Source organism: Glandiceps talaboti, chromosome 4 (genome assembly GCF_964340395.1).
Source record: "Glandiceps talaboti chromosome 4, keGlaTala1.1, whole genome shotgun sequence".
Taxonomy (NCBI): domain Eukaryota; kingdom Metazoa; phylum Hemichordata; class Enteropneusta; family Spengelidae; genus Glandiceps; species Glandiceps talaboti.
The window spans coordinates 16,677,037-16,698,748 of NC_135552.1; the positions used below are offsets into that span (position 1 = coordinate 16,677,037).

The 21,712-nt window shown below is 37.1% G+C and overlaps 1 protein-coding gene and 1 long non-coding RNA gene across 2 annotated transcripts; both read right to left on the minus strand.

Annotated features, from left to right (window-relative positions):
* Positions 1–1,334: 1,334 nt before the first annotated feature.
* Positions 1,335–16,999, minus strand: LOC144433664 (ATP-dependent RNA helicase DDX42-like). Its single transcript, XM_078122012.1, has 17 exons — positions 16,897–16,999; positions 15,308–15,571; positions 14,381–14,507; positions 12,907–13,158; positions 12,607–12,711; positions 11,679–11,798; positions 10,573–10,749; positions 10,052–10,180; positions 7,261–7,360; positions 6,758–6,805; positions 6,126–6,223; positions 4,604–4,778; positions 4,011–4,112; positions 3,385–3,486; positions 3,033–3,160; positions 2,177–2,467; positions 1,335–1,574 (listed from the first exon to the last, which is right to left on the minus strand). The coding sequence occupies exons 2-17, from the start codon at positions 15,538–15,540 to the stop codon at positions 1,377–1,379; spliced, it is 2,385 nt and encodes a 794-aa protein (XP_077978138.1). The 5' UTR covers positions 15,541–15,571; positions 16,897–16,999; the 3' UTR covers positions 1,335–1,376.
* A 2,501-nt stretch (positions 17,000–19,500) lies between these two features.
* Positions 19,501–20,721, minus strand: LOC144433523 (uncharacterized). Its single transcript, XR_013480789.1, has 2 exons — positions 20,491–20,721; positions 19,501–19,884 (listed from the first exon to the last, which is right to left on the minus strand). It is a non-coding gene; the product is annotated as an uncharacterized LOC144433523 (long non-coding RNA).
* Positions 20,722–21,712: the final 991 nt, after the last annotated feature.

Here is a 21,712-nt window from a genome sequence, read left to right on the forward strand (position 1 = left end):
GTGAGAATGTATTCCCCTTCAATTATAATCTTGGCCTTTTAGATTGTCTACCTTGTCAAAGGAAGACAGACTGTTGAGATACGTTGTGTCGTTCTGCCCTCACGAGGTTGACCGATGCGTGAGGGCGCCCCGTCATGGCGTACCTTAATACAGACTACAAGGAAGATAGCTATGTACATAGTTTCGGTATGTGTGCAGAGTAACAAGAATTCCCTTATGAAAAAGGTGACTGAAATAAAACAGATAAAACAGCTTTGTATATTGGTGGAAGATCTTAAACTCAGAGACGTTTAAAAATTTGGTTATTTCATGATACTTCAGAGATACTAATAATAATATCGATTGGAGCAGGAACTGCATTGCATGTTTACAAACTTTAGCTTTCACTCACATAGTATGTACAGGGTTTAAAAATGACCACATTATAAGTTGCTCTTGTGAATGTCACTCAAATGATGCCAACAAATCTCAGCTCATGCAATTGCAAAGGGATTGTATCCAGAAACTCAAATCACGACTGTTCTTCTATATAGGAATGGCAGAATAATATTGCAATATGTTTGAAAAACAATGTTTGTGCACAAAGAATTGGTAAGTAACTTAGAGGGGAACAAAAATCCATGAAATAAAGGCATTTTTGTAAACTATGGGGCCGGAGTCATTTCATGATTTTACATCACTTACACTATGTACCACTGCCATGATTGTTCATGAATGCCATGTCACATCATCACTGTTTTCCTACATGTATATAACAATTGCAGAATATTGTAACAGTGGTGATACGCTTGACAAACACTGTTTGTGCACAAGAGTCAGTAAGTAACCTGGAGGGGAGAACAACTCTAGGCATGTAAATTTTGGGTTATGGAGTCACGTCATGATTTTGCATCAGTTACACTACATGTCACTGCCAAGATAAATGGCATTGAAATAAATGTTAAACATGACAATTTGGGCTAATAACAGTCAATTACAGTTGTGCCTCTCTCATTCATACTGCAGTATACAAAATGTACTTTGCCTCACTGATTCCAATATCATCACTTCAGAGTTTTTGGCACCTGGATAGAGTTCCATGTCCAGTATAATGGGATACTGTGTCAGGCTTAGCAACATATTTGAAGTCTGAACTGGTATCAAGAAATACATGCCTTGGTTGATCCCTTCATCCACCATTAAAGTATATCATTGTTCACTAGCTTGATTTCATGGCCTTCCTGACACAAATTTACATCCAATATGACGAGATATTCTGCTTGGCTTGAAAAGGGCGGTATATTTATTTCATTAATGAGGAAGTCTGAAACAGTAAAACACAATAAAAGCCTTAGGTGAGCCCCCCTCCCTACCCCAACCCCTCCATCCAGCCATATTTATTTGTCCCATCTACTTTTCTTCATTTTTGGTGCTTTTGGTGCTACAAATTCACTGCTGTGCCTCTTTTCACTGCTACCCCCACTGGACATATGACTGCTTGGTGGTCTAATGGCCTTATTTGGTGAGTCGCCACTGCTCATGGTGCTACTGGTAATGTTGGAGCTGGCAGCTTTAAAGTGAGATTTGTACTGGGCCTGTAGAAGATAGAATGAACAGAGGAATGCTAATTTCACATTGACCACTTCAATGACATTCTTTTTCATATTTTCATGAGATTCTCCATAATTATATCAACAAACTGTAGAAAACAAACAGAGACACACATTGGCACACACAAGAGACACACACACAATGCCTGCAAACACATCTCTACAGATATATCTGTAAAAGAGTACTTACCATGAAATACTATCTCATATGTACATACTTGCATACACAGCACATTCACACAACAAACCTAGTAGCTATGTAGTCCTACTTTTAATTGGTGCATGCGCGCGCGTGTGCACACACACACACACACACACACACACACATACACATACATACATACACACACATTGATACTATACACCCACACTCAGACAGACAGACACATTCATACACATATACTCAAACACACTGACAGATAGACACACAGATAGACACACAGGCAGACAGACAGACACTCACACACACACATACACACACATACACACACATACACACACACATACACACACACACACACACACACACACACACACACACACACACACACACACACACACACACACACAGAACTTAGAATACTCACCATAAATGCAGTCTTAACTGTTGATAACCTGTCAAATGTTGAACTACTAGCTGCAGGTGATGATTGAAATGATGACGATGACAATGATGATGATGATGTTGATGATGACCCTCTATATGATTCCCTACTAGTACTACCACTGGGTGAACTGTAACTCATTCCACTATCTTGTTTTGTATCATTTTCATTAGAACTGCCAAGGCCTGGTCTCTCTCTGTATCCGAGTCCCTTATTTCTGTTGATATTACCTTTCTTGCCCTTCTTCTGTCGTGATTTCCTGAACCATGAATTCTGAAGTAAACAATTTAAGACACAAAATATCATCAAGGAAATCTTCCAGCTTCTTCTTAGGAGGGCATACTAATGGAATGAAGTTAATTTCAAAGTGTAATTATATTTCTACTACTAGATTGATTATTCAATATGCGTATGTCTTCTTTCAGATTAGGTACTTCCTAAACTTGTGTGCATCATGAAAAGAACAATACAAAAGTTACTTTTGCCTAGGTCTGCTCACTGAGCAGTACGCAGTCTTGTCTGAGGATGATTGCAAACTAGTACCACCCTAGTCAAAGTGCAAAGTGATTTAATACAAAGACATAGAAGTCAATGTGCTATATTGCACATATTTTGCACAACCCCCCCCCCCCTCCACCACCACCACCACCACATCCACCCACCAACCTCCCCGCCACCATTTCATTTTGCATAGCTTCCACCAGATTTAATAATTTGGAAGGAAAACATTGTCACTGTATCCCTCCGAGTTATTTTCTCTCTTTTCAAATTTTCACGACTACCCAGTAATTTGCAGATTTAATTCATATAACAAATATAAATTTATAATGTGTCTTGCCTGCATTGCTAACTCCATTAGTTTGTCAGGAACTCTCTGTCCAGCGCCTTCAAGATTCCGTACCAAATCACCGGAAAAGTTGACATCTTTGGAAATGTTTACAAGTGTATATGCTGTACCCTTTGTGCCTACAAGTCAATGACACAAGAAAGCTGTAATATTTAGATATATCTACAAATACTTTGTGTATATGCTGGTCAGCTAATCACACTTCCCATGACTATAGATTTAATAGCTTAACAGTTTGAATAACATTCTTTTGTGGTTTTTATAATCTAGAAATTCAAATAATACAACTATAAAAGTGTAAGTATGTATATCAGAATTCCAATGATATGATTCACGTTCTCACCTGCTCTGCCGGTTCTACCAATCCGATGTGTATGTGTATCAATATCTCTAGCCACGTCATAGTTGACTACTGTCTTGATAGATGGAATGTCCAAACCACGGGCTGAAATAAAGCACATCGATCATTGAATGTCAACTCTCTCACGACAATTGAATTGTCCACATGTAACATTTTGCTTGTTCTTTAATACAAAGATGACCACAATGTGGATAACATGAGTACTACACATGCCTGCCCTACACTAACACCATCAAAATCATCAACTTTGAACAATGTTCAGACTGAACACTTTTTTTTCACAATAAAATCGCATCTTGTGAAAGCTTTTGGGCTTCAAAACTCTTTCATAAGGTAACAACTAATACTTCATCAAGCATAATAGATACACATTTTAAACCAAGTTTTAGGAACCCTGGTATACTAGCAGATTGCTATAATTTGTAATTATAGTTTTGGTATGGGAATGTCAGTAAAATAACTTACAACATTGGGTAGAGTTTACCCGAGTGCATGTCACCCTTTAAAAAGTGACAACAATATTGAGAAAATCATACCAGACACAAATATTGAAGAGATACACTGTGTGGCATACACTTTGCTTCTAAACAGTCAATAATGATACTTGCCTGCTACGTCTGTGGCTACAAGTACTGGCATCTGTTGTCTTTTGAAGTTAGTAATGACTTTATTTCTTTCACTCTGATCCAAATCACCATGGAGTAATCCCACTACAAAAACAAGTATTAATCAAATCATCATTTCAGATACAAATTTGATTATCAATATTAACACTCAATCACTCACTCACTCACTCACTCACTCACTCAATCAATCAATCAATCAATCACTCAATCGATCAATATATCAATCAATCAATCAAATCAATCAATCAATCTAATGAGTGCCAGTTTCCAATAAGATGTAAAGTTCAGAGGAGCTATGTAATTAAAGAAGACACTTGAGAAAAAGATAGATTTTCAAGTTCTCTCTGAAGTACTCAGCTAAGTTTTTGCAGTAATTCCAATGACACTTCATTCCACAGACCAGATGCAGTATCATGTTATGATAATTAGACAACTGCTTTGTACAAAGAGGAAAAATATGAAATGAGGGGAAATTAAATTAAACTAAAACACAATTAAAATGGACAAAATATATTGAAATATAAATTTTAAAACAAGTAAGAGTTATAAATACATGTCGACTACCGGGTACTCACAATCAAAATCCTGCTGTTTGAGATTCATGGCAAGTTCGTCAGCGTTGGCTTTCTTTGTGACAAATATAAGAACACTCCCTATGGCTGTGAACCGGACAAGTCTCTGTATCAACCATGTCCACTTTTCAGGACCATCTGACAGTAACTCAACCACCTGGGTTACGTCCTCATTGGCCTATCAGGTTTGAAAACAGTAGAATAGGGTCAAAGAGGGAGACAGTAGCATTGAGTCGCAGAGAAGACTGAATATAAATTGTAGAGATTACCTGGGTAATGACACCCTGGATATCTTTCAGTACTCATGAGTCAAAGTTACCAGTGATAAGTACCAAATTCCTTTACAAATTACATCAACTTTGTTCACTTTGAAAAACTTGGGAATGCACAGTGCTGTTGTAAAGCTGTCAATGTATGTAGTGTTTTAATTTGTTCAATAGTATTGCTTAGTTTAGTTGTTTTTTACACAACTTTTGTTTTTTTTGTATTTTTCAAATAAGACATTTCAGTTTCTCCCTCTGAGAGTAATAAAATATACTTATCGTATCATATCATATCGTATCGTATCGTATCGTATCGTATCGTATCGAACTTGAGTCTAATTACACCCACAACACAACCATGATGTACAGCCATTATCTGATCACAATCATGAGTGTGATACTAATGTTTACTAAACTGAGATGTCTTGTCCAGTTCTTTGCACTGTACTAAGTGACTTTGAGACTGCACTGATTTTGAGACTGCAGTGACTTTGAGACTGCACTGACTTTGAGACTGCAGTGACTTTGAGCCTGAAGTGACTTCAAGACTGCAGTGACTTTGAGACTGCAGTGACTTTGAGACTGCACTGACTTTGAGACTGCACTGACTTTGAGCCTGAAGTGACTTCAAGACTGCAGTGACTTTGAGACTGCAGTGACTTTGAGACTGCAGTGACTTTGAGACTAGTCACTTCAAGACTGCAGTCACTTTGAGACTACAGTCACTTCAAGACTGCAGTCACTTTGAGACTGCAGTGACTTTGAGACTGCAGTGACTTTGAGACTGCAGTGACTTTGAGACTACAGTCACTTCAAGACTGCAGTCACTTTGAGACTACAGTCACTTCAAGACTGCAGTCACTTTGAGACTACAGTCACTTCAAGACTGCAGTCACTTCAAGACTGCAGTCACTTCAAGACTGCAGTCACTTCAAGACTGCAGTCACTTTGAGACTGCAGTGACTTTGAGACTACAGTCACTTCAAGACTGCAGTGACTTTGAGACTGCAGTGACTTTGAGACTAGTCACTTCAAGACTGCAGTGACTTTGAGACTGCAGTGACTTTGAGACTACAGTCACTTCAAGACTGCAGTGACTTTGAGACTGCAGTGACTTTGAGACTGCAGTGACTTTGAGACTGCAGTGACTTTGAGACTGCAGTGACTTTGAGACTACAGTCACTTCAAGACTGCAGTCACTTTGAGACTACAGTTACTGTAAGACTGCAGTGACTTTGCAGTGAGCTAGGAATCGAGCTTACCTCTCCAACATCCCCCTGTACAACTCTGATCGGGTCTGTCAGGATATCCCTGGCTAATTTCTCAACTTTTTTCCTGAATGTAGCACTGAACAGCAAGGCTGTAATCACAATGAGAATAGGCATTTTAACATGTCAACAATCTAAAAATAACAGTATAACTGATATTCTCATTTTCAGTAAAAAAAAATACCATCAATACCAATGAGGAATTAAGCTATTGACATACAACCATCAATAACTTCCAATATTATATTTGTATATACAGTAGTGATAGAGACAATTCAGGTATTTGTAGCAGGTAGCATATTATATGACGGTGATGGATCAACTCGTCCCATTTCAACTCGTCCCACTCAACTCGTCCAATTTTCAACTCGCCCCAATTTCAACTCGCCCCATTTTCAACTCACCCCAACTCTTTACAATATAATTTACCTGTGCATATATGAAATCGAAGATAGTAGTACTCAGTTTGGAGGGTATGTGGTATCTCGTATTCCGCTAATGAAGTACCACTTGCACTGTATTTCTATACAAAAGTAAGCATTATTACTGACTTATTTTCAAATAAAACTTCACTGTTGGTTTTCAAATGTAGACAAGCTTCATCATACATAGTGTTGTGTACTTACTTTGTCTATCTGGTCTGACATGGTTGGCAATTGAACGTACTTGAGGCTCTGTAGAAGGAAAGAATGGTTATGAGACAGACCAGTAAATCGTCACCTTCCTCACTACTGTACTATCAAATACAAGTTAAGTAAATTACTAAACAATAGCAACAATTATGTCTCATGCAACTTACCAAAACTAATCAAAGTCAACATTATTTCTGCTTCATCAAATACCAGGTAATTAACTTACCAAAATCCATTTCAAATACTATTTTAGCTTCATCAAATACAAGGTAAGCAACTTACCAAAACAGTCAAACATATCTACTTATCAAATACAGAGTAAGTAACTTACCAAATCCCATATCAAACATTCTGTCAGCTTCATCAAATACAAGGTAAGTAACTTACCAAACTAATCCATGTCAAACATGATGTCTACCTTATCTAATACAAAGCTAGTAACTTACTAAAACTATTTCAAACATGTCTACTTATCAAATACAAAGTAAGTAACTTACCAAATCCCATATCAAACATTCTGTCAGCTTCATCAAATACAAGGTAAGTAACTCTTTTAAGATTGGTGGCTTTCTTCTTGACTAAATCAATCAATCTTCCCTATAATCACAATGAAACATTAAACAGTATGATATTTGGTAAGGTCATTGCTAAATAAGTGCACTTCTTTTGTAAAAGTGTCAACTACTTCTTCTTTGGAATTCAGAACTGAAATCACTATATAAAATGAGGCGTGGGTGAGGGGTCCAAACAAATCTGGTGTATAGGGCATAAAGCCATAAGCAAGATTAACGAGCTGTATCGTTCTGGCTTGTTATCAAATGTATTATAATGTTAACAGGCAAGATCCACTTGGATGGCAAGGACTGATGTCTAAACATGAATGATGGAGTATTTGGGCATTTATAATCAATGCAGTGTGCTTTGTATTATTTACAGTACAGTTTTCGCCTAAGCTGTCGCATTTTTCGCGTTCGCTTCGCTTCGCCTTCGCAGTCGCATCGCCTCATTATCGCTTCAATCAATTCGCTTCGTAACTTGGAATCGCTTCATGAAGGCATTCGCATCGCTGTCATTTCGCTTCGCATTCGCTTCTTGTTCGCATCGCATCAAAAAACAATGAAGGTCGCTTCACGTCAAACAACAATGAAGGTGAAGCGATACTGTGAAAGGTGTGACAGTATTTGCATATCCGTTTTCAATGCTGTACGTTGTGAATTCTGTCTAGTAAAATACACGACTCTAAACATGCAATCATCACCAATGTCCCTCGTTCGTCCTTACCGACTTAACATGTATCTGCGAAGAAGAATTGTGTCCCTCTACAACATCGGTGTACGTATCGTTGAAATCCAAGCCCGTCTTGAAGAGGAAGATCTTATTCTAGTACTTAGAAATGCGATCGGTCGGTTTTTGAAACGTTTCAAGGAAACGTAAAGTAAATTTATCTATTATGAATTATGTAGGAGTTAGTACATCTAAAAGTACACCTATTATATTACTTTATTCCAATTGGGAAGTATGCCTATGTAGCCCTTATACTAATAATGCAGAACGATTCTCATCTACGTATACGTACGCTCAATTTTCTTTAGCTTTTCAACCGTTTACCTCACGACTCAGACCACTATGGAAATTTTTCCAAAGAAACCCCAAAGTCAGAACAGGAATGATTTCATATTTATATTAGCAACACTGCAGTACCCTTACTCATTTTGATGGTAAATAAATATTCCAATACAGTCCGAATATGAAACACCTAACCTGGAGTTGTGAAAGAGCAGTATAGAGGTGAAGGGTTAGGCCGTGTTGATGAACTTTCAATACAAGTGGAGATGCCTGCCCGCGAGTTCAAATCTAGGTCATGTCCGAATGGCATAGCAACTATTGTAATGAGATATGGTTGCCTGGCAACTATCATTTAGTTGCGTCAACAAATATAGTGCATGGTGAGATCATAGACTCACTATGGGTAAGATCGCGATCTTTGATCATAAATCATAAATGGGGAATTCAATTTCATACTTGTTCGCATACGACCGATGTCTATAAGAGAAATGCAAAAAAAAAGGATTAAGAGATCGGACACCAAAATGTATTCCAATTGATGTCGTGTAACCGAGAAAGATTTATTTTTTGTCATGGGATTGCATTATATATTTTAAAAAAAACATTATTGGTAAATTACGTCTCTGGCTGGTTCGGACAGACAATACGAAAAAGAATATGTACTTCAAGAAATGAGGAGAAGCCTATTACTAAAACCCTCCTCCTTTTGCCAAAATACATGGTTGTTACATGAATGGACAAGGGAAATGGAGAAACACTATGATATTGAAACAACTGATATGTGGGACGCCCAAATAAATGTTAAAAAGTTAAAAACAAATTTTCGTAAGTTTTAAGTTTATTTAAAATGCGACATTGTCACCGATGTCGGGAACGCAAAAAATATGGGGTCAGGATACAAAACGTTCAACATAGATGTACGTTGTATTTTGCTTACTTCTGTAATTTGAATCTTGTAAGTTTCATTTTAAAGGTAATGATAACGGAGTAAAGTACATAAAATGGCAAATAAAAAAAAACTTCGTTCATGTATCGAAGGTATAGTGTATTCTAGATAATGTCCAAACAGGAGATCGGAAAGGACTGCATGGTACTCAACATTTATTAACGCAAATTTAACCAAAAGGATTATCGTGCCGTAGACAGAAAAGTAAAGTACAACCTCACATAATTTTAGTAGCCGTAATGATCTATACTTTTCGTTTCAAATCCTTTATCATGCAAATATGTGGGTATAATAGCGCCTGTTCCACACAATGCGATTCGAAAACAAAGTTGACGCGATGCGAATGGGGTGCGATGCGAATGCGAACTCAACGCGAAAGGGAAGTGAAGCGAAAGCGATGTTTAATTGAAGTGAACTCCCGTAAACTTGACATTGAGGCGAAGCGAAAGCGAAGCTGAAGCGATGCGAACGCGAATTGAGGCGAGAGCTTAGGCGAAAACTGTACTGTATGTCATCATCATCATTATTATTCCATAATGTCTTAATCACATTTACTACATAAATGTACTGGTGATTACTTGCACCGAGGCATAACACTGGTATTTGCACTGCAATGCAGTAGTCTGGGTATTTGCACGCTTGCTTGTGGTGTTTTTTGCTCTACAGAACACTGCAAGCACTTCTGGAAATACCCACAGTATCATACTTGTACTGACGCATCATGAGGTTCGGTCATAAGATTTGCATCATTTCTAAAAGGTAATGCGTATACTTACTGGTGTTGCTACCAGGATTTCACAACCATCCTGACAAGCTTTTGTTTGTTCCCACATATTTCCTCCACCATAGGCACATACTGTGTGGATGTTGTAGGCTTTACCAAACCTCTTACATTCTTGGTAAATCTAGGAGTAAAACACAATTCAGTTTTTTTTTTACATTATTGTGTGAAGTAATAAAAATAAAGAAGCACGGAAGCATGGACACCTCACTTAAAATTGTGTTGTCAAACTTGACACTCTGTCTGTTCTGTCTTTAATTCCACTCCAGAGCAGTCGCATCAAAAGTATAGTGAAATTTGTGGCATAGGGATACAACATGAAGTTCACTACAGGACCTTTAAAAATCCTAGCTTCTATAATTGATGAAGTAAAACAATATACTACCGTAACTTAGACCCATTCACTGACTGACTGTGATCTCTACAAGAAACACTGACTCCACTTCACTGTCTTTGATTCTCTGATAGAACAGGCAAGATCTAACTGCTTCTAGAAATCAAGCTACACCGACATACCTGTTGTGAGAGTTCCCTGGTTGGTGCACAGATTAGACCTATAGGTCCATCCCCTGGTTGGATTTCTGGTTGGTCCATAATGTGTATCAATAAAGGCCAAATAAATGCTGCTGTCTTACCACTGCCTGTCTTTGCAATACCAATGATATCACGGCCACTCATGGCTATAGGTACACCCTAAAGTATAAGCCACAAATTCCATATATGACATTGATACTGCTAGAGGGCGCTATTACAGTCTTGCAACCTTCCATATCATAACTATTGAGTCCATTGGTTAACTGCACATGTATGGATAACATGATACGATCAGTGTTTCTGGGAACCCCAATATGGTAGCAGGGGAGGCAAATCTGCTAAAATTTACACAGCTTTCCATACCATGTACCATATTTTTGGTGAGGAAGCCTGGTAAAATGCCTGGGGAACTCACTAGGTAGATTTTACCTGCTTACTGAGTCTGCCCATAACAAAAACACTGAGTGCATTGTGCACCTGCAGAGTTAATATTTGTTTAAATATATTGTACTGACAGATGGGGTTTACTAATGGTGTCACCATAAAAATTGTACTCATTGAATCTGTTGGTTAATTGAATACATGAGTGAACAAAAGTTTCAAGAGTGTTAATTATTATATTTGCATACACTGTACAGTTCATTTTCATGTTCCCAGATGTATTGTACGAGATGATCTCACTTATGAGTATATGCTTGACAGATATATGACAGATAGATTGAAACTGTTTTTACTTGTAAATCCAGGGTAGACTTAGACTTAGGTGACAACGATTCCACTAAGTACACGTAGCATGTGCACAATCCTATGTATGTACAAAGCACAACATCTTGGAACAAATCCATTAACAATTGTTTACATGGACTGATAGAGGGCAGTGTTCCAACCCTTCAAAAATGAAAAATGGTACATTTATGGGAGTAATATAACTGATAAAGAGTGCTAACTTAAGACATTCCTGTAATAGTTCAAGCTTAAAAACCAAATTGAATTATGGGTCAATGGCCTTTGTGTATGGAATATAGTGATCTGCACAACAGTTATTTGACTAACGCCACATGAATGAAGTACTACAAAGTCTAGCTTACCTGAGCCTGTATCGGCATTGGTGTTGAGTAGTCTGATTTCCTGATATAGTGCATTAGTTGCTCATCAAATCCAAAATGTCCAAAACTTGACACCGGATTAGGATATTCAAAACCTGACACCTGATGGAGGGACAAGATAATATATAATCTCATAATTTCTATTCTTCTTCATTTTGGACAATGCCGTAAAAGAGGCTGGGGTTTACGATGATGGTTTCACCTGATATCTTTGATATCTACTCTGACGAGATCACTTTCACAAACTAAAGACAGACACAAATTGCTGATACATATTAGTCTATCACCAAATGTTGATATGATTTCATTCACAGTAGAAATTAGAATAATTCAGTCCTTAGCTAGACCATAGACCAACACCAACGGTTGGTGGAGGGTCTATGGTTAGACCTACTGGTCAATAACCATGTGATGTCATTAACACTTCACAAAAACATTCAATCTACTGAAGAGGTCAATCGAGTCTAGACAATATTTGGAGAGGGTAATATTTCCTGCTTGTGATAAAATAACCATTATGTAGTGTATTGTGATACCAAGCTGAGGAATCTCTTTGTATCTAGACCTGTGTTGTGTAGACTTTCAGTGTATATTTTTGGGGATGCCAAGATATTCAGCCTTTACCTTTACAGTACCCAGTAATAGTGAAAGGTAACCATTTTTGGAGTTGATTTCTTTCCGATAGTGTAACTTTTTTTTTTTACTTTTTTTTTTTTTGGGGGGGGGGGGGGGGGGAGAGGGGTAGTAATACAGCTAAAAAAAGATTAGTGGTACAGTATTGACTTTTGTAACATCTGCAATTATACATTAAATTCTTTATACAGTTAGATCCAAACTATAGTCTTTGTGTTAGTAATGCATATTACCTTGGGAGAACCCTGACCTTGTTGTCATAACAACAAATACATACCTTGATTCCTAGTTTTTTACGTAGGTTCTGTACTTCCATGATGTTTAATTCGGAAATGTCGTCATGCTCCTCATAAAAGTCTCGTGTAAAATCTTTATAGTCAATCTGGAGAAGTTCAATAAATAAGACATTTTAAAATATTATTTCTAAACATTTTTATTCATTCTGCCAAGGAAAATTTGTAAATGCTTGCCTCTGTTGCTGGTTATACACAGCTGTGATGTATTGGGCTAACAAAACATTTAGTAACAAAACTGTTTTCTGTCACCTGTGCCATAGAACAGAAAGATGTTTATATACCTGTGAATGATCAACTGGAGGGAGAGGATCGATGACTTTATTTTTCTCAGGAATAATTGGATTTCCGTCTTCATCATATTCAATTTCTGTGTCGTCGTCATCTGTTATAATCATTCCTGCTGTAGGATTGTCTTCCATATATTTGAAATAAGTTTCCTGGTCATCTGCTTCATCAATATCTTGTCTTGTTCCTTTCTTTTTCTTTATTTCAACCTCCTTTTCTTTGACTTGTGTTTCCTTTTTTAAATCACTCTAAATACAAGAAGTGACAGGGAGTATAACATTCACACAGCTGTATCATCAAGAAACCATGAATTGACAGGCACAATCAAATTTGTGTCAGTGCGTCGTGACTGTATTTCTAACCCTAGCAGGCTTCTAAACCACAGCTGATAGCGTGGTATGAATGTTGTGTCGTATGAACTATCCTGACCCTAAACCAAACTCATGGGTCATCAAATACAATGCACATATATCAATTGAGGTAGGGTACATGTTAAGGATTTGCAATGCACCCCCCCCCCACCACCACCACCACCACCAACACCACCACCGCCACCACCAACACCACCACCACCAAAACCAATTGTTTTCAAATACCTATTTATTTATCAGTAAACCCAATATCAGGCACTCACACTCCTATATCACTATCCAAAACTCCTACTGTACACAGTTTTCAAATACAGATTGATTGAATAATGGATAAAACCATCACCAGTCTTGCCAAGATTTCAACTGACACCTGTGTAAAGTCCTATGTATCATAGTACAAGGCACTAAATCCTTAATTGAAGGGTATACATGTATGTCTTTCACTTCCAGCTTGTACTTGCATGTAGTCAGCTCCCTAAAACAATTTCTCGGATGGTTGGATGGTGGTGGGAAGGTTGGTTATTGCCATATTTGCTACCCAACTATTCCACCACAATTGAGATTGACCGAAAACGTTCATCAGCTTGGTAGATCAAATGATTTACATTTAGATTATAACACACAAGCAATTCAAAGTTTTTTAGTGTTGAGCTTTCAATCTGTCGTGGTCGATGTCCCTCATCAGATCCTCATCTGACCAGGACAACCGAAAAGCTCAATGCTAAAAGATTTTGAACATTTTGTGCATGATAACCTTTGTACATGACAATTGAGATTATCGACACTCTATCCCTAAAGGAAACAACTACACAAAACTTTAGATGCAGTCAGAACTAAATGCACATTAACACACACTAATGAATAGTGTAGAGTTGCACTTATTTTATACTCTCTTTATTTTATACTCTAGTTAAACAGCTGTGATGTGATGAAGACCAGGTGGCAAGGATCACTACTTTGGAGAAGTTTTTATTCATCCGAACGTTGTCAATATGTTTTCCTCTAGCTATGTAGCAAAAGGACACAAAGCAGATTGTCGTCAACATATATCATTACATGAGAATTTCACAATAGTAGACTGTGAGAGATATGTCCTAACCTCTATACCAGCCATAAACGCATCTAGTGGGTCATCATCATCGTCATCGTCTTCATCATGTCTGCTATGTTTTTTATATTTGCTGGAGTTCAAAGCAGACATTTCTTCATCACTATCATCAAAATAACTGAAAGGTAACGATGAAAAATAAAATACAAATACAATATTAATTAAGGAACAAAAAGTTATGTTTTACTATTTATTTTCAAATTTGTTTTCCTTGATTGCTTCTTGTCACCAAAACATGGTGGTGGGATTTAAGTGCAAGCCCAGAGTTACACATACTTGCAAGGTTTCAACACCAGCCCAATTACACATGCTTGCATGGTTTACATGCAAGCCCAGATTTACACATGCTTGCACGGTTTCAGTGCAAGCCCAGATTTACACATGCTTGCAAGATTTAAGTGTTGGGCCCAAAAGTTACACATGCTTGCAAGGTATAAGTGCCAGCCAAGAGTTACACATGCTTGCACAGTTTAAGCACCAGCCAAGATTTACACATGCTTGCAATGTTTAAGTGCCAGCCAAGAGTTACACGTTTGCAAGGTTTAAATGCCAGCCCAGAGTTGCACATATGCTTGCAAGGTTTAAGTGCCAGCCCAGAGTTAGCACTTAGTAAGCCTTAGATGCTAGCTCAGTCTAAAAGTGAGTCTTGAAATCAACAAGCACTGAGAAAGCTGTGACTATTTTATTCTAGAAAATAGTGAATGTTTTGATACAGACACTACCAGGGGTAGTGAAGTTTTCATCTAGAAACCAGTGACTGCATTGTTCTAAAAACAAGTGAACCAGAAATCAGGTGGTTTACAGTTCAATGTACTTGACATTTATAAAATAAAATTTTCATCTAATCAAGATGGTAAAGGCTCCTGCCTTTTTTAAAGGGAAAGAACATGAATTGACAACCTATTAGTATAAACTTACTCTTGTTCTGTTCTGTATCGTCTCTTGTCTCCTAATTGACTGGCAGTTGCCATAGCGTTGTGTAATATAAAGGGAGCACCTCCTCCAGCACTAATGGGGTACTGCTGCATGTTTCCAGACCGAGACGCTGATGATGATGACGATGATGAGGGTGATTCTTCTTTCCTTTTATTGAGGCTAAAGCCACCAAATCCAAACCCGCGAGGTTTCCTAGGCGATCCTCTATTGTACATTTTTAATCTTTGATGTAGTTACCAGCTGTGCCTGCAAAATATGAATCATACCATCACTCTATATTTCACACACAGTAAAGTCCATTTTATATCACCCCCCTTAAATCCCAATTTCTGATTACTGGTTGGACTTTCATGGCTTTGATTCTGTGTGCCTCTGTGAACAAACTTGTTTGTTACTTTTAAAAATGATTGACCGCCCAATCATATCCTATCAGCAAAACTGTTGAAATCTGTAGCTCCACTGATTAATAGTGTCTATTTCATGCTAGTAACGGAAGCCTAGTGCTGTACACATACAAAACACATAACCTATTAACACTGCAATTATTGCAGCTAAGGTTACACAAACTAAAGATACAATTTTGAACTGTCCTCTGAATTTGAAACTACTGGATGTTTTCAATGTGTGCCGACAGCACACATGTGCCTCTACTCTTCATGCTAGTTGTTATTTGGAAACCGAACTGCACAGTGCAAAGACATACAACTAAGGGCCTTAAAAGTCCAATGTATTAGCTACATGTACACAGATTGGCAGGTTACACTTCCATGCTACTGCTAACAATTGCGATTCAATTGCCCCAATTTCAACTCACCCCAATATTCATAATATTTATATATAAAAAATCCCTTTCAAAATCATGAAGGAAAGTAATCTGCAGATCTTTGCAATATGATTTACATGTATGATATTCGGAATGCACTGATAGATGCCTACACGCAAAGTACGCATTTAAACGAGGTATTCCTCAGTTCCTGGCTATTTCCAACATAAAGTAAAGTACAAAGTTTGGCTGGATCAATTCCTGGAAGCCTGGGAAGTTGCATTAGGATTAGATGATGTGGTCACGATTGCATTTGCTGATTTAGTTTTAAAAAAATATATGTATGATGTTATGGTAGATGTAAAAACATTGTGTGTCCACTATATTGATAGTATAGTTTTTTGTTTTTGGATGTGTCAAATTTCAAAGAACAAAAATAAGGCCTGGTTTGCGAGAATGTTACTGTTAGCTTTACAGGTCCTCTGTTTACATGTTTATGTATGTGACCTAATTCTTGTCAGGCAAAGCGACTCATAACCTTGTACACGGAAGACTTCCATGCAACGCTTTCTGTACACGTAAAGCATAACACTTGTCACATTATCCATGCTACGGGTTGAGTATGGTCAAGTCTAGTCGAGTCGAGTCCTTGCATACAACAACAGAGCGTGGTTTTGATACGGACAGTAGCTCAGTGAAACAACAACGACCACATAAAATGCTTGCCTGGCATAAATACGAGATACACCGTACAAGGCGATCACGTCCACTGTAAATTTAAGATTTTACTTTCCCTGCATTGACTTACCAAAATATTGTGAAGCGTACAAGCGAGTATAAACAGAGTTTCTTGTCTGAGCACTGTGACAAAATCGTCATCGATATGGTAGTTTGACCTAGGTCGTCCGTCGTCCCAACAAAGCCCTCCAACTCTATGTAAAATATATCATTCTAAAGAAATATGACCATTCTTAATTTAAACAATATAATCGCAACTCTAACGTCTAAAAAAACATTTTTATTATTATTTACGCAGTCTATATGATTACGACACCAAATAGTACGAAAGCAAGCTTTTAAGACTTCCAATGTATCCGGGGAGAAAGATGGACCTCGTAACACACTCACTTTAAACTACTAGTATTTCGATGCATGTACGTACGCCCTCTGCGATAGCGCTATCGTTTCGGACTTCGCTTCGTCAGTTTGCCAATATTGGAACGCGGAACTATCAGAATTTAGGGACCAGTCAGTTTCTCCGGCCTGGGGAGGGGGGGGGGAATCCCAGGTTAGCACCATCATATAATTATTGACTACACTGGGTAGATAAATATATTCAAAACGTTTAAAGCACATATATCTTGACATTAACAGTAAGAGGTAGGGGGGACTCGAAGCTTGAGATGGTAATACATGTATGTACACCTCTCATGGGGGGTCCTCGGCTCTGGAGTTTTTTGACACTTAAGCCAATTTTCAGGCTATTCATATCCTTTTGGGCATTAATTTCCAAGCTTTACAAGACAGCACCAACATGTAAAGTTTAATAGCATCTTGACAGTAAGAGGAAGCTAGAAGCTCTGGGGGCTTTTTACTGTTAAAGCCAATTTTTAGAATATTTAGACCCTTTCAGTAACCCCAAAGCTTTACAAGACAGCATGCACCATCAAGTATCAGAAACTATATAAACTATGTGTTCTTAAAAAGGTAAATGGCATCGTTATATTAAGGTCAGCACATCTAATGGTAGGGGAGAGTTGGATCGGAATTTCGTTACTTTAAGAGTCTTTACGGCAATTTGTAGACTAACTTGGCAATAATTCCACATCTAGAAAAAACAATATTGTCTAAAATTAGCATAGGGTTAAAATGTTTAAGAAAAGTTTAATACCATGATAATATGGCAGTAAAAAGGTTGGTGAGTTTGATTGTTGGTTGGTTGAATGTTTGAGTCACCTCATAGCCTTTGAGGTAATATTGAACAGTTCCAGTTCCAGAGAGAGAGGGGGAAGGGGAGAGAGAGAGAGAGAGAGAGAGAGAGAGAGAGAGAGAGAGAGAGAGAGAGAGAGAGAGAGAGAGAGAGAGAGAGAGAGAGATAGAGGGGAGGGGGACAGAGGACAGAGAGAGAGAGCGAGCGAGAGAGAGGGAGGGGAGAGAGAGGGAGGGAGGGATATATATATATATATATATATATATATATATATATATATATATATATATATATATATATATATATATATATATATATATAGTTTTGGTAGTACTGGAACTCTTTCTTGGGTGTAACTCGGAGTTTCACGCATATTGCGATCACCAGACACTCTGAGTGTCTGATGATCGCAATATGCGTGAAACTCCGAGTTACACCCAAGAAAGAGTTCCAGTACTACCAAAACTATTACGCTCTGCCACTGCGGTATAGAGCACTGTCTTATAGCAGATTGATACTCACCGAGTTATATATATATATATATATATATATATATATATATATATATATATATATATATATATATATATATATATATATATATATATATATACCCAGAATGGAACAGCCACCAAAACTATTACGCTCTGCCACTGCGGTATAGAGCACTGTCTTATAGCAGATTGATACTCACCGAGTTATATATGTATATATATATATATATATATATATATATATATATATATATATATATATATATATATATATATATATATATATAAAGCCTAGTCAGTGAAATTGAATCTACATACAACATGAAGCCACATCATATTTGAACCTCTTCACCAATTTTATTTCTTACAAGACAACTTAATAGAACTAAACCAATGCCATATACCAAATAAGTGCGTTTCCCCAAGTAAAAGCGTTCAACAGTATTCATGTAATGCCTTGACGATTATGAAGCAACATGCCAAAATCCGAATGTAGGTGGCAGCATCTTACTATTTGCCAATCAAAATATCGACAAACAATTCAATTTCTCTGTATCTTGAAATAATTCTTTAAATCACATGACAGTTCCTGCTAGCATGATAACTATTCTACACTGATCACAATCATTTGAAGTACAACATTATCGATTATACAAACTTCCAGACATCTATGACCCCCTTATTAGGCTCACGTGTCCAAAGGTCACGTGTGCTGAATAGTGGGTCAATCTGTTGACAAAGACTAATGTGTGCAGTCGAAAATTTCAGGTACTATTTTTAAAGTTTGTGTTTGGAAAAAAAAGTTCACTTCGAAACTATATGATTTACCAATTAAAACAGATGAATTTTCATGAATTTTCATTTAAAGATTATCGATTATCGTAGCATTCTTTTCTTTGAATTTTTTCCCTTTTTTTGAAACTTTTCCTTGGAGACGTTTCGACTATTCCCTACAAAATCGTTCCTATTCACAATTTCTTGCTATTCATGAAATCTCCCATATAACGAAAATCTCTGATATAACGAAAGAGTTTAATTTGTATTAATTGTCGAGACATCCGAGATTATAGTAAATTTTATCATGATAACTAAAACCCTATCATCCCATAATACACTCCTTGAAGATGTTTCGACTATACCCTACAAAATCGTTCCCATTTATCATTTCTTGCTATTCATGGAATCCCCCATATAACGAAAGAGTTTAATTTGTATTAATTGTCGTGAGACTGAATTTTATCATAACTAAAACCCTATCCACCAGACTTGTAAGAAAATGATGTTCAGTAATTAATCCTTAACCAGTGATTTATTTATTTCCGTTGTCGATTTCTGCAAGCAAGGCGTCATTACCAATGGGCTGTTCATTCACCTGTAACATAAATTATATGTAGCATTAGAACACATCGCAAACAAACAAACACGCGCGCGCGCACGCGCGCACACACACACACACACACACACACACACACACACACACAAGGTACGACATAACCATGTCACTTTTGTACATATACACTTATTTGTATTCACATTTTTACATATAATCGTACAAGACATCTTTTTTTAATTTTCTCACAAAACTTATTATTTTGTACAGTTAACGGTTAAAGCATAGTGAAACACTTGCGTGCATTTGTATTAGTTTCACTCCAATCCCAATGACTTTTAAAGGTCTGTTTTGTGATCTAAAATCAGTAGATATCATCCACAAATATAACCCATAATATACTCAAATATGAATGGTTCCAACATGTACCATTATTTATGAACCTATCACCATGACGAAAGAGTATTTTTCATACAACAATATTTCTGTACTTAACACTTTGTTGTCAGAAAGTGACTAATTTGTGATTATATTGAACTACAGATGTAGATAGTTAGCTATCATATCTAATGCAATTAGTATATTTGTCCGAGCGAAAGGTTGGCGTTTGTAGTAATATCAAAAATATAATACGATCTAGCTTCTTACCACTTGCCCAAACTCTCATTCTGAATCCACGATTTACAACCTCTCCATCAGTGTTAAAAGTCACCTCAAGATTCTGAGAAGGTACAGGAACGACTGATGGCGATATTTCATTACATGTGTGTGTGTTACCATTTATTACTAAGTTATCGACATCACACTGTGTTTCGAAATCAGTTACTTCATAGTACAGTTTCACATCGCCCTCTACCTTTACACAAGCAACCATATTTCTACAGGTATCATAATTAGAGGGGTAGTTCGGTGACGTAATAATTCGCTCTTCACCAGGTGTAAGCACTACACACGGTTCATTTGAGTCTGTCTCTGGTTCTATAAATTAAAATTAAAATATAATCATTTTCATCAAATGTGAGCTGAACGGTCCCCGGTAGGTTAATTTGTTAAGGGAGAAAGCTGAAATGAGAAATATGTTTTTAATGTCCTCGTAATAAAGGTAATTGATTCAAAAGCTCTTCTCTTCTAAAAAAAGAATGTTACTTGGACACACACCCAATTATTGAAGACAACACACTACGATCCATAATTTGTAGATTTAGGGCGTTAGAACATCATTAATTATATAATTAAGATAGGAAATTTTGATGGCCCTATACTAAGACGGAATTGAATATATTTTGTTGCTAATGTAGGCCGGTGAAATAAAAGGACCAATATCACTTTTGTTTTGGTTTATCCTCATCAATGTACTCACTTGGGTGAAAAAATAGCTGCTTAATGCTTTAGATAATTATCAGAAATTTCTCCAGTTGATGCAGATGAAAAATTGAGCGTCATACAGTTGGCCAGATTCACATTTTCCATAAATATACGAAAGGGGAGATATCGGCCAGTTTTCTGAAGATGTGTATACACTACATATATATTGTCTTTCCAAGCAACCTACATGTGTGTGTGTGTGTGTGTGTGTGTGTGTGTGTGTGTGTGTGTATGTGTGTGTGTGTCTGTCTTTGTATAATTATTTGTTTTGTACTATGGGACAGAGGTCCAAGTATCGAAGAGATCGTATCATTATAATGGAAATAATGATAAGAAAATTCCACCAAATAATGTGTGTCTCACATCGTTTAACACGAATAGAATAAATATGCCTTTCATTTAGTCACATCCTTGTGTCCAAATAAGAAAATGTCACCACTTTAATATAATATGCAAATTTGGTGTATTCGTATGTATGCAGAAAGGCTTTAGTTCAAAACTAAAT

Excerpts from the sequence above, each read along its gene's own strand:
- LOC144433664 (XM_078122012.1), bottom strand. The coding sequence starts at position 15,540 with ATGTACAATAGAGGATCGCCTAGGAAACCTCGCGGGTTTGGATTTGGT. Across the intron at positions 3,487-4,010 it reads TGTAGCCACAGACGTAGCAG|CCCGTGGTTTGGACATTCCA; the intron begins GCAAGTATCATT and ends GCTTTATTTCAG. Across the intron at positions 3,161-3,384 it reads TGGTAGAACCGGCAGAGCAG|GCACAAAGGGTACAGCATAT; the intron begins GTGAGAACGTGA and ends ATTGACTTGTAG.